Genomic DNA, 12592 nt, shown 5'->3' on the forward strand with positions numbered 1-12592 from the left:
GCTTTATGCTTTTTACTACCTTCGTTACATATTAGTTGCAACTTTGGAATATTTTATCTCTCACAAATAATATCCAAAGTTGAAACTAATATGTAACGGAGGTAGTAGTTTTTACCAACTTTTGTTCTTTTGGGGCTAACTACTCCCATGTATCAGTCTAACATCTTTCTTATACATGTGCATTCTACTTAAACTCGTCCCTTATTTTACCCCTTACCCTCTCCTTCACTTCTTACTTAGAGTTGTGGTGGTAAAAAAAGTAGCAAGCAAAGCTACGAGTGTTGGATGTGCTGCTCAAAAGGAAAAAAAAATGCAGACATATGAGGAAGTTGAACCAGTGTTAACAAACACAATGCATAAAAATTTATTATTTTATTTAAAACCCAATTTTATGGTCCATGAAGTACACTCGCATAGGAAAAGCTATAAAGCAGCAATTAGTAATCTTGCACGCTTTTATTGTCCGAGTATCTTTGAACTTTGCTGTGTTAACATAGCTTCGCAAACTTTTGGTAACCAATACTCATCACATACTTCCTTACAAATTAAACATAACCTTAATCGCATCACCACCACGAGCACTGGTCTCAAAAGCTTCTTCTACCTCCTTCTGTGAGAACCCGAACCTGTGAGTAATGAGAGGCTTCACATCGATTTTACCACTAGTAAGAAAGTCGATGCATAGAGGCCAAGTATTTTTGTAACGGAATACACCCACAACATCTACTTCCCTGTAATTAAGAATGGAACACGTTATTAGAGTCTAAACATATAGTTAGGTGAATATCTATTTGCTTTGCATTTTTCCCCTATTAGGAAAATAATACCTCACAGCTGCAGCGGTGAGAGGAACATTCATCTCGCCATGGCCCATCCCAATCAGGCACACTTTACCACCTTCACCCGTTGCACGAAGAGCAGTTGACAAGGTCTTGTTGAACCCTGCACAATCCAAAGTCACATCTACGCTTCTCCCCATAGCTTTGCGAATCTGCTCAACTTCTTCTGGTATGTCCTGTGGAAGGAAAGAATAAAGTATCAAAAATAAATAAATTTCCATTTGAAATATATAATCACATAGTACTCTTTTAGGATATCTACAATAAGTTGTCACCTTTGGTTATAAAGTATTTTTACACATGGGTTCAAATTAATTTAAACTAGCTCCTAAGTCCTAACTACATGTAATGATTTAATCATTCCAGATCATTAAAAAAAAAAAAAAATTATAAACACTTTTGAAATTGCTTAAAATTTATAAAAGTAATTCATATATACATTGCACATATATTACGCGTGTAATATTTGACACATAATTTATGTGTAGTTTAAATTGAAATATATTTTGAATTTGTATGTCTTTTTCATATTTAATAATTATCTTTTAAATAATTGTAATTTGATTTTTTTTTTTAACAATTATTCAAGGTTAATTGACTCCTCTGCTTAAATAGACTTAAAAGTGTTATTATGGAGGGTTAAGACATCACTATCATGTATGTACTTAGTAGTTTGTGTGAAAGAAGCCTATAAGTTTAAGGATCTCCAATGCTCAAAATTTGTTTATAAAGAAGACGCAAACCTGTATATCGAATGAAACCTTGACAGTTTCATCTGCACCAAGTTTCTTTGCAACTGATAGACGGTATTCATCTACATCCACTATGACTACTCTTGGGGCTCCAAAAGCGCGAGCTGCCAACAATGTCACAAGCCCGATAGGTCCAGCTCCCATGATCAATGCCGTGGTCTCAGGACCAACATTGGCACGACGACAAGCATGGATACCAACACTTAACGGCTCACACATAGCTCCTTCTTCCAAACTAACATTATCTGGGAGTTTGAAGCATAAATCAGCAGGATGTACCACCTGCAACAAGTCATAGAAACACGTTTTCATATTAACTTCAAATTTTAATTTATTGCATGAAAGACTAACTCCAAAAGGATCAAGAATACTTATATAAGTTCATCAACTAACACCAAGTTTTAGGATGATTGTGTTAGGTGGGAAAGAATAAAGACAACACCCTATATCACAATGAGTAAGTCTCCAATTACATCGCTCATTTTTACCTCTTTATAAATATACATGAGTAAATAAGGAAAACAACATCATTTATTGATCAAATTCTAGTAATGAGCCTAAGTAGGATTACCAGCAATAATATTCCAAAACATTCTTTGTGATAAGAGTACAAATATATAGAATCTATTCCATCCATTCGAAATTAGTTGTCACATTGTATCAACCTTTTATAATTAAGAGTATGACATCATATCACAAATCAACCTTTTATATCAAGTTACCTTATTTCCATCATCTTCACATCGTTAAATTCAAGTACAGACATATAATGAATTCCAGTCATAAACCATTACTAAATGTAACTATCAATTCCAGATAAACGCACTAGAAGGTTTCAAAAAGACAGTTACCTGATTTGCAAGAGAGCCATGAACAGGAGGAGTTGCAAAGAACTTCATCTCAGGGCACAGATTGTAGCGCCCGTCTTTACAGACATTACAACGCCAACAACTGATCCCAGGCTCCAAAGCCACTCGATCGCCCGGCACCAATGTTTTAACATCACTTCCAACTTCTTCAATTATCCCAGCACATTCATGTCCAATTACCATAGGTTCTTTCACTATGAAATCAGCACATCTTAAGGTCTATAAAATCACACAAACATAAACATAAACATTTCTGAAAAAGCTTATTATCCACCCAATTTTTCCTAGTATTTGATGTTTGATCAATATGATTATTATTAGCATGCATGCTCATGAAATTTAATCAAGCATACTATAAGCTAAGTTAAGAAGCAAAATCAATTCTTTTTATTCACTAAATCTTCTAAAATCTGAATATCAGATGGCTTAGCTTGATCATTAGCATGCATGTCCATCAACAACAATCAAGCATAATTTAAGCTAAATCAAGAAGAAAAATCAATTCTTTTTTATGATTTCACAATAAAAATAGCAGGGGAAAAAAAAGCTGAAAAATAAAGATGGGATTTTTATACCTTGAGATAGTGAACATCACTTCCACAAATACCAACAGCTTTCATCTTGATTCTTACATCATATGGTCCTTAAGAAATTCACAAGAAAATATGCAAAAGATTAGATTTTTAACAGGAAAAAAACAAGAAACAAAGAAAGGTAGAAGTAGAAGTAAATACCAAGAGGAGGAAGCTCAAATGGTTGGATTTTGAGAGTGTTAATTCCAGTTAACCAAGCAGCCATGTTCTGCTCTCCATCTTTTTCAGAATTTCCTCCCTTACCCATTTTTCTCTCTCTATCTTTTTATCTTTCTCTCTCTAACTAGGTTGTGTTTCTTGGTGAGTTTTCTTTAACTGATTGAAGGGCTATTTAAAGTTGACAACTTTGAGCTGAGGTTGCACAACTTCAACTACAATTTCCAATATTTTTATATTTTTCTGTTCTAACTAAGTCAATTATGTAGAGAAAGTAATTGGATTGTTGAAATCAAGTTCAATTTGGGTCAAGATTAAGTATATCAGTTTGAGTGGTTCATATTTGTATCTATTACTCTATGTTTTTTTAAGGGTTACACTTAACTTATGACTTGTTCGGTATCACTCTAATTTTTATTTTATTTTATTTTTTTGTTTATGAAAGTCTATATTTCATAAAAAGAATACACGTATTAAAATTAGTCAAATATATTAGAATAAATCATGGTTTTGATAACCGACAACAAAATAGTGCAAACAAATTTTTTTCAATTTTTTTTAAAAAAAAGAAAAAAAAAAAACTTGAAGTGTTCACATTGTATACCAAACTGCATATTTTATAAAACTTTATCTATTTTTTATTTTTTTAATAAGTGCAATATTTAGACTTTTACATTGCCAATGCACAACTTTAAAATCACATAATAAAAATTCGATATTTTGAAAGTAAATCAAGACGATTCCAACATAACACCACATAACTATATTTTTCCTTACTTAAAAGTCACAAACTATGGTCAAAGAGCATTATGTAAATAAATATGTTAAAAATCAAATGTTGCATTTATAAAAAAAAAATGAAGGAACTCATATCCCTGATTTTCTCAAATCTATCAACTATAACTAATATAGGTCATTGCTTACATCATGTGATGTTTTATGATTTATTTTTCCATTTAAATTATTTACAACATCATATTTTTAGAAAAATGAATGAAATTATAAACACCCATTTAAAGTATAACTAGACTATCCATGATATTTTCCGAAAAACAAATGGATAATAGAGCTAAAAATGGAAATGCCAAAGTAAAATTAACATTAATACACCGATTGATACTTGATTTGTCATGCAATCCTAACTTAATAGTTAATACGGAGTACTATCTAACGCCCTTAAACGCAGATTAGCAAGATCTTAAAGGATAATAACTACCGTTAAAACAGAACAATTTATTCAATTCGTTCGCACACACCAGACTAGTTGATATACTATTAATCATTTAATCCTACTACTCGTATATTTTATTACAATGTTCTTCTAACCCAACTAACATCTTACTTCATTATTAAACCAGTAAGTACCTAGGTCAATTGGGTGTTGGATCGTGTAAATTTGATTTGGCAATTCACATTGGGTAATCAGATCGGTTACGGGGTGACTGGAATTTACTGAATAACCGTGTTTTCTGTTGGTATAGTACCTAGGTCATAAATATAATGTTCCATTTTTTACGAAACATAAATTTTACTTTGATAATATCGATTTCCAAAATTGTTGTTTATCCTGAGGCTCTAATTCCTGCTGACTTTGTCGATTTTGTTTGAATGCAAAAATCATCCAATGCATGAAAGCAATTTGCCAAGCTACAATTTCCACATTGTGTCTTTGTTGTTTTATTTAGTTCAAGATTTTTGTAACTAACTTTCAAAATTTCAGGGACCTTATCCTTATACAGTCACCTCCAAGAAGGCAAGACTAGTCTTGTTTTCTGGCCCACCAAGATTAAATGGAAACAACCTCCCTTCTCCCCAAGTGTAACACCTCTAATTCTCTAAACATATTGAGCATCAGCTCATAAACTCGGAAAGTAGCACCGACACTAATTATTACATGCACTTGAGAGTACCTAGAATGACGCTTCCACCAGTGCATGACAAGCCTGGTGACCATATGCTATTATGCTGACTCATACTTATCACTGGGCTGGAGTATTGACGTGAGTCATGTACTCATGTGACTACTCCTGGCTTCCCGGGTGATGCACGGCATGTTTGGCCCAGGAAGCGACCAGCATACATGAGCCCAAAGCCTACAACACATGTGCTACAAAAGCCAATGACATCGGCTTTGGGCTCATGGCATTGGCTTTGGGCTCAGATGGCTAAGCACCACGAACTCACTTACCTACGTCTTTGGAAATTCAGATGATGGCTTCTGCACAATATTTGTAATGATCATTAAAACAGATTAACGCGCTACAGAACTCAGCGCTAAGCCCAAGCTGAAGGCTAACACAGCTAAATTTCTCCTGGGAAGGACACAGGCACACAGCAGCCTAAGCACCAAAAACTCAAACTTATTTTATACAGCTTCAGGCTGATGGCTTCAAGCCTTTAACCCAATACTATTTTGAATGTGCTGCAGAAGCCAATGGTATGCCCAAACTGAAGGCTATAACATCAAAACTTCTCCTGGACAAAGGGGCATAACCAACATGAATTTACCTAGTTACTTCAACAGAACTCCAGGCTGATGGCTTTTGCACGCGGTTTTCCTCCATCAAATCTCTGTAATTCATAGCAGCATCCCATCTTTCTGCGCCTGCATAAGCATCCGATAAAAGTACATAGTTTCCACTATTACCAGCATCTGATTCAAGAAGCTTACTTGAAACAATCTCAGCTAAGGCAACATTTTTATGTAGCTTGCAGGCACTCAACAAGATTCTCCATAATACTACATCAGGAGGTGTTGTCATTTCGAGTATGAAGTTATATGCTCTCTCTAATTCACCAGAACGACTCAAGAGATCAACCACACAGCCATAATGTTTAATTTGTGGGATAATTCCATAGATTCTATACATACTTTCGAAATATTTCATCCCCTTGTCTACCAATCCAGCATGCGAACAAGCTAGCAATATGCCGACAAAGGTTCCATTAGTTGGCCTAACATTTTTGCTTAACATCTCCTCAAATAGTTGAATAGCAGAATCGGCATAGCCATTCACTGCAAGCCCTGCTATAACTGCAGTCCATGATACAGGATCCTTCTCACTCATACCATGAAAAACTTGTAATGCCTTCGTAACATCTCCACATTTACAGTACAAATCAATTAAAGAGTTACCAACATAAATATCTACTCTGATGTTATGCTCAATGATGAATTCATGAATTCCGTTGCCCATGTCATGCATTCCTAGATGAGCACAAGCAGAAAGCACACTCGATATTGTAATTTCGTCGGGTTTAATCTTATTCAACATCATTTCCTGAAAAAGTTTCACAGCATCAGAAAATTTGCCTGCTTGTGAGTACCCTGTAATCATTGATGTCCAAGAAATCACATCCCTCTTTGGCATTTCATGGAAGAGCTTCCTGGCCATTACCAAATTTCCAATTTTCGCATAACCTATCATCAAAGAATTCCAAGAGACACCATTTCTTTCATTCATCTGATCAAACACTCCCTGGGCCGAGTCCATCATCCGACGCTTTCCATACATATCAATCAAAGTATTCCCCAAATAAACATCTATATCAACACCACTTCTCTCAATGTAATCCATCATTAAATCAGCAATATCCCATTCACACAACACATTACAGGCCATGATAACTTTCACCATTGTCACAGCATCAGCTCTCACATTCGCCACCTGCATCGAATCGAAAACACCCAGAACTTCTGCATACTTATTGCATTGACTATACCCACAAATCAAAGAGTTCCAAGTGACCAAATCTCTCTCAGTCATTTCATCAAACACCTTCTGTGCAAAACCCATTTCCCCACATGATCCATACATATGTATCAAAGCATTTGACACAAACAAATATGATTCAAACCCAAGTTTTAATCCATGAACATGAATCTTTTTACCCTGCAAAACATCTGAAACACGACCACATGCCTTAAGAACAAATATTAAAGTCAAATTATTCCCAGTTAACCCATAGTTTCTCATATCATTATAGATATAGATTGCTTTAATTGGATCATCACTTTTGGATAATCCCTTTATCAATTGATTCCATATTAACAATGGGGGTCGTTGAATTTGATCAAATACAATCTGGGCTTTGTGTAATGTGGTTAAGGAGAGAGAATATGAGCGCAAAACCAGAGAAATTGAATCTGGGTCTTCGTGTTTCTGGGTTCTGATTAAATGACCATGAAGCTCTTTAATGGCGTCGATTGAGGTTGAATTTCTGGGTAATTCTTGTGATTTGGTTATCGAAGTGAAGCTGCTTAATTGGCGTGAAAAGGGTCTAATGAATTGCATGGAAAATCTGGATTGAAGTATCATGAAGAGGGGATGATGGTTGAAGTATGAAACCTAAGTTTTGGAATTTTAGCAAAATTTAAGATTTTTGAGTAAGTTTTTGATCTTAAGAAGCATTCAGTTCCCGCCAAAAAGATACTAATTCATTGACATACAATTGTAAAATTGTGGTTTAATTAAATTGAGATAATGAAAATATCAATCAAATTATAGGTTTAATGAATGTCCCAAAATAATTTAGAATTAAATATTTGTTATGAATGATTAATTAGTCTTTTTTTTTTTTTTTTACGGGATGAATGATTAATTAGTGGTGAATATTCAATATCTGAAATCAAATTAAATAAAATTTTGAAGTAAAAATAAAAATAAGATAACAAGTATATTTTTTTTTAAGAAGGTTTAGATTATCATACATTAGTAGCAATAATCAATCACGAAACGGAATTATACCATTTCATCGATATCCAACTTCTCAAGATTGAAAGTGAGTGCTACCTTATTCCCACCCCTCATAACAAAATACCAACTAACATGAGAAAAATTGAACACAACCTTAAAATATCCTCTATAATCAAGTGAAAATCACTTGCACTTTTAGATGAGTTAAATCTCTGACGCAAAATATCAATAACCAAATGTCACTCCATTATATTCACGTATTGATAATTTAAAATAAATATAACAAATTCACATTATTTCAAATATTAAATTTTTTTATATAAAATCATATATATGAAAACAACAAATTCTAAATCAAATCGGATTTAGAGGGAAGAGAAAACTGCGACTAACAAAAATCATTAATCTAATTTTTTTCAATCTCATCGTCACTCCCAAGAATTGAAGTGGACAATTTGAATCTAGATAAATGTTTTGGAATAATTAATGGTAAATACTTCTATATAAAATGATAAGGAAAATTTGTCAAGAATAAAACGACCTTTCAGTGGTCTTCCAAAAATAATACGACCTTATGATTATCCCGGAATAAAATGACCTTTGACATGGATCTGCTCAAAATAGGATGTAACCGGTTGGTAACCTTTTTGATAGGTTCATTGTGATACGTGTCGTCATCCAATTGGTCAATTTTTTTTTTACAATTTCTTATAAATTTTTTTTTAGTAATAATAATAATAAAAAAAATCATTAGCTCCACCCATCACCGCGCAGCCACCACCAACCGTCATCCCCACCCTCCACCATTGCTCGACCAAAACCCTAGTCTCATCTACCACCCAATCACCCACCACCGGCAGCCAAATCCACCAGAGTCCCCACACCTCCGACAGCCCCAACGTATCCCACCATCCCGCCCAAAGCCCGCACCCAGCTTTCCACCATGAGCTCGAAACAGCGAAACCCCAACCCTCAACGAACTTCCCCAACGAAACCTTCCCACCACCAACAGCCGCCTTATCAGAATCGCCTTACCAGATCCAACCGCCCAGAACACCACCTTACACCTCCATCCTTTCATCACCAATTGCCCATGAAAACCATTCGATGTTGCGGATAAGAGTGAAGACTGGTAGCGCTGCGGGAAGGGGATAGGGATTCGTGGCATTGCGGAAAGGGAAGGGGAAAAAATCGGTGCCGGTGGCATTGCACGGAGGAGCTGGGGGATACCGACATATGGTTGAAGCAGGGAAGGGGTGGAGCAGAATTGACAGAAGGGGAGGGTTTTTTTTTTTTTTTTTTTAAATTAAGTTTTTATTAAATTAAAATATTTTACTTAAAAGAAAATTTGAAAATTTAAAATAAAAAATCCTAAGTAATTAATATGCGACATGTGTCCGGGTTAACCTTTGAAACAGGTTACCGGTTTTTTATCCTATTTTGAGCAGATCCATGTCAAAGGTCGTTTTATTCCGGAATAATCAAAAGGTCGTTTTATTTTTGGAAGACCGCTGAAAGGTCGTTTTATTCTTGACAATTTTTCCAAATGATAATAAGATAGGTTGATATGGGTTACGTTCGATTTTATATATTTTTTTATTTAGTTTTTTTAATTAATAATTAGGGTTTATGTTATCTATAGATTTGTAACAAGATATAGTTGTTTATGTAATAGTTACCTTTAATTTATTTCGTATAATTTTTCTCACACGTAATTTATGATATATTCTTAATTCTTATTGCAAAATTATTCATTTGTTTTTTTTTTTTTAAGCATGGATTGATTCTTCGATATTTTAACTATAAATATTTTATAGGAAAACATCAAAGATGGTAGAAATTTTGCTCAATGAACCTCTATAGATTGTATATAAAATAATGGAGTACTTGATCCTTATTGATTATTTGATTATGCAATTGATCCCACAAAGTTGTAAGTAATAGTTACTTACACACTTTTATAGCCATTGTACTACGCATTTGTTTAAATCATAACCTTACATTTGTTTAATTAGTACTACGCTGCTACGCATAAATCAACATCGTTCATTCAAATGATTAATTAATACTTTATTTTTTTATTCAAAAAACTCTGTTAATCTTTACCTCTTTTCTTTTTTTTATTCAATATGTTTTCCAGTTCATATTCAAGAAAAAAAAAATCTCCGTATTTCACATAAGATGTTTAAAAAATTGCAATTAAAGATTATTTTATGAAAACATTACGGAAATTGGATCATAACGGTACACTAGGTGCAGTCAATTGAGTTTGATTTACAGCAAGGAGACGTTCAATATCATCAAATCACTATTCAGTCGTCTTATATACTTAAGACAAATTTTATACAATTTCAAGCCAGTCTTTACAAAACTTGAGATTGAGTCTTGAAAATACAAGACCTAACTTTTTTTTTTTTTTTTTTTTTTTTTGAGAATACAAGACCTAACTTAAGACTTAATACAAATATACAATTATAGATTTTATACTTTGTAGTAAATGGTTCATGTTAATTAAACATTTCATTTGACTGATTCAAATTTATTTGTAATGAAGGGATTAATTATTCATGGTATGTACTGTGTGCCTCATGGAGTCATGGACTCATGGTGTCTCACTCCATAGAGCAACGCAACCACTAGTCTACTATAGTATTACTCTACTGGGCTACTGGGCCCGAAAACAAGTAAAGATGAAGGCTAAGCTACGGGTTGGGCCTCTTTTGGTTAAATGTCATTGACCCTTAACAAGACATCACACACTTACGGAGTATATATATGAGAAATTCATTCACATAGCACCCCAAATTTTTGGATTGAGTCCTTACCAAGTGATGATAATATCCGTATTGGTATATTATATAGGCAAAAGCTAATGAACGTCCCAGGGATGTTGGATAAACTAGCTTAAAGTAAAATTATTAAATTAAAATGAACATTAATTAGACCGACCGACACGTGATATTGTCCTACTTTCACAAATTAATACCACTATAGGTTATATTTTAAATGCTTATTTAATGCCCCGAGGGCGTTTATTAGCAAGATCCTATTATATTATCAATATTTTTTTTATTGACAATCAGTAAATCAATTTTTGCATATATCCTGATATGTTATGCATAAAATTATTTGAAGTACGGAGTAATTACTATTGAGAGGGTGAAAATTCTTACATGCAATCGGGTGTACGTGATGTTATATATGTATCTGAACATATTGTTCTCTGCTCATCATTCAATAAATTTTCTCATTTTAAAACCTTCAACCAAGCAAAAGCAGTACGTTTGGATGTACCTATTTTTTTTTTATGTATAACAGGTTCATAAATCGTAAGAGGTTCTTCGCAACTGGAGTATATACATCACAAACCTTGATTGTAAATTTTTGGCTAAACCTATTTCCTTGCATTTTTGTACTACTCTGATATTTTAAAGCAGAGATAGTTTTTTAATTTATTTAATTTTAAGTGGACTAACCATAGCCTGTTACTCTGTTAGACTAAAAAATAAAATTGGTAAACGTTAAATGGTTGCACAAATTGTTATCTATCAATGTTATCATCTGATATAATTTGTATTTATAACTATAGTACAGTAATTCTAACTTATAAATGGGGTCTGACTTCTGATAAATGCACCAAAAAACACTGCACTTGGATAGAAAATTACCACTTCTTTGACGTGCTCCAACAAGAAATTCTTGACACTGACCCCCAAAATCAAAAGGAAAATGTTGCTAATTAGTCTATTATTAATCAACAAATTCATAATTTGAATACAATAATGTTTTTTTGGTGTTGGATTTTTTCACTAATCAGCCAATAACATTAACACATGGTAAGTTTAGGGTCTGTTCACATTTACTGAACTGAACTGATTGGAGCTGAACTGAACTAAACTGAACTGATTGGAACTGAACTGAACTGAACTGATTGGAACTGAACTGAACTGAACTGAGTTGAGCTGAAATGAATATTTTATGTGAGAGGGAAATCAAGAGCTGAACTGAACTGAACTGAACTGACCTGATTGGAGCTGAACTGAACTGAACTGAACTGATTGAAGCTGAACTGAACTGAAATTAAGTAAATATGAACAGACCCTTAGTCAAGTTCAACATTATAATCAAGTGTTGGATCATCGCTTCTTTTTCAAAATATATTGGTCAAGATGAATTTTGTCATTTTGGTGCACGATTATTGCACAGGGCACATGGATAATTGATCATATAAATTTGTGGTGTCGATAATGTCAAATAGGACCCCGATTAGGTTTATATATATGTAGTCATGCATACTCTTTTCTAACATCAGCTTATAATTTAAATACTTAATTGAAAAATAGAAAAAAAATATTTTTTATTTTTTTCAAATAACTAGTGTAAGCAGTGATATTTTTATTTCTAGGCAAAGTAGTAACAATTCATTGTATAGCTTTTAATATGAAAATTTGTATTAGTGGACATAGTTTGATTGTACTTCAGGCGATTTATGAGCTAGTACTTTTTAGTTAATAATTTGAGATATATTTGGAATCAAAGATTGCATGTCTACTTTCAATTTGCTCTCATTCAACCTAAAAAATGAATATTAGGTGAGAATAAGTTGACCTAATCTTAAGGACAAAGGCTTAACTCGATGTCAATGGCTATTTAATGATTTTGACTTCATTTAGTAAATTTTGTTTA

At 33.4% G+C, this 12592-nt stretch overlaps 1 protein-coding gene and 1 pseudogene across 1 annotated transcript; both read right to left on the bottom strand.

Moving 5' to 3' along the window:
- Nucleotides 1–340: 340 nt before the first annotated feature.
- LOC145607791 (sorbitol dehydrogenase-like) lies at nucleotides 341–3420 on the bottom strand. Its single transcript, XM_081663384.1, has 6 exons — nucleotides 3195–3420; nucleotides 3036–3103; nucleotides 2443–2679; nucleotides 1583–1873; nucleotides 828–1015; nucleotides 341–731 (listed from the first exon to the last, which is right to left on the bottom strand). Exons 1-6 carry the CDS (start codon nucleotides 3298–3300, stop codon nucleotides 539–541), a joined length of 1083 nt encoding a protein of 360 aa, XP_081519510.1. The 5' UTR covers nucleotides 3301–3420; the 3' UTR covers nucleotides 341–538.
- A 2293-nt stretch (nucleotides 3421–5713) lies between these two features.
- Nucleotides 5714–7528, bottom strand: LOC145609499 (pentatricopeptide repeat-containing protein At2g29760, chloroplastic pseudogene; annotated as a pseudogene).
- Nucleotides 7529–12592: the final 5064 nt, after the last annotated feature.

The sequence above is a fragment of the Chenopodium album genome, chromosome 23, assembly GCF_948465745.1.
Source record: "Chenopodium album chromosome 23, dcCheAlbu1.1, whole genome shotgun sequence".
NCBI lineage: Eukaryota > Viridiplantae > Streptophyta > Magnoliopsida > Caryophyllales > Amaranthaceae > Chenopodium > Chenopodium album.

Coding starts and splice junctions, on each gene's coding strand:
- LOC145607791 (XM_081663384.1), bottom strand. CDS start 3,300: ATGGGTAAGGGAGGAAATTCTGAAAAAGATGGAGAGCAGAACATGGCT. Junction 1,016..1,582: donor AGGTTTCATTCGATATACAG/GTTTGCGTCTTC, acceptor TTCCTTCCACAG/GACATACCAGAAGAAGTTGA. Junction 732..827: donor CTCACCGCTGCAGCTGTGAG/GTATTATTTTCC, acceptor TCTTAATTACAG/GGAAGTAGATGTTGTGGGTG.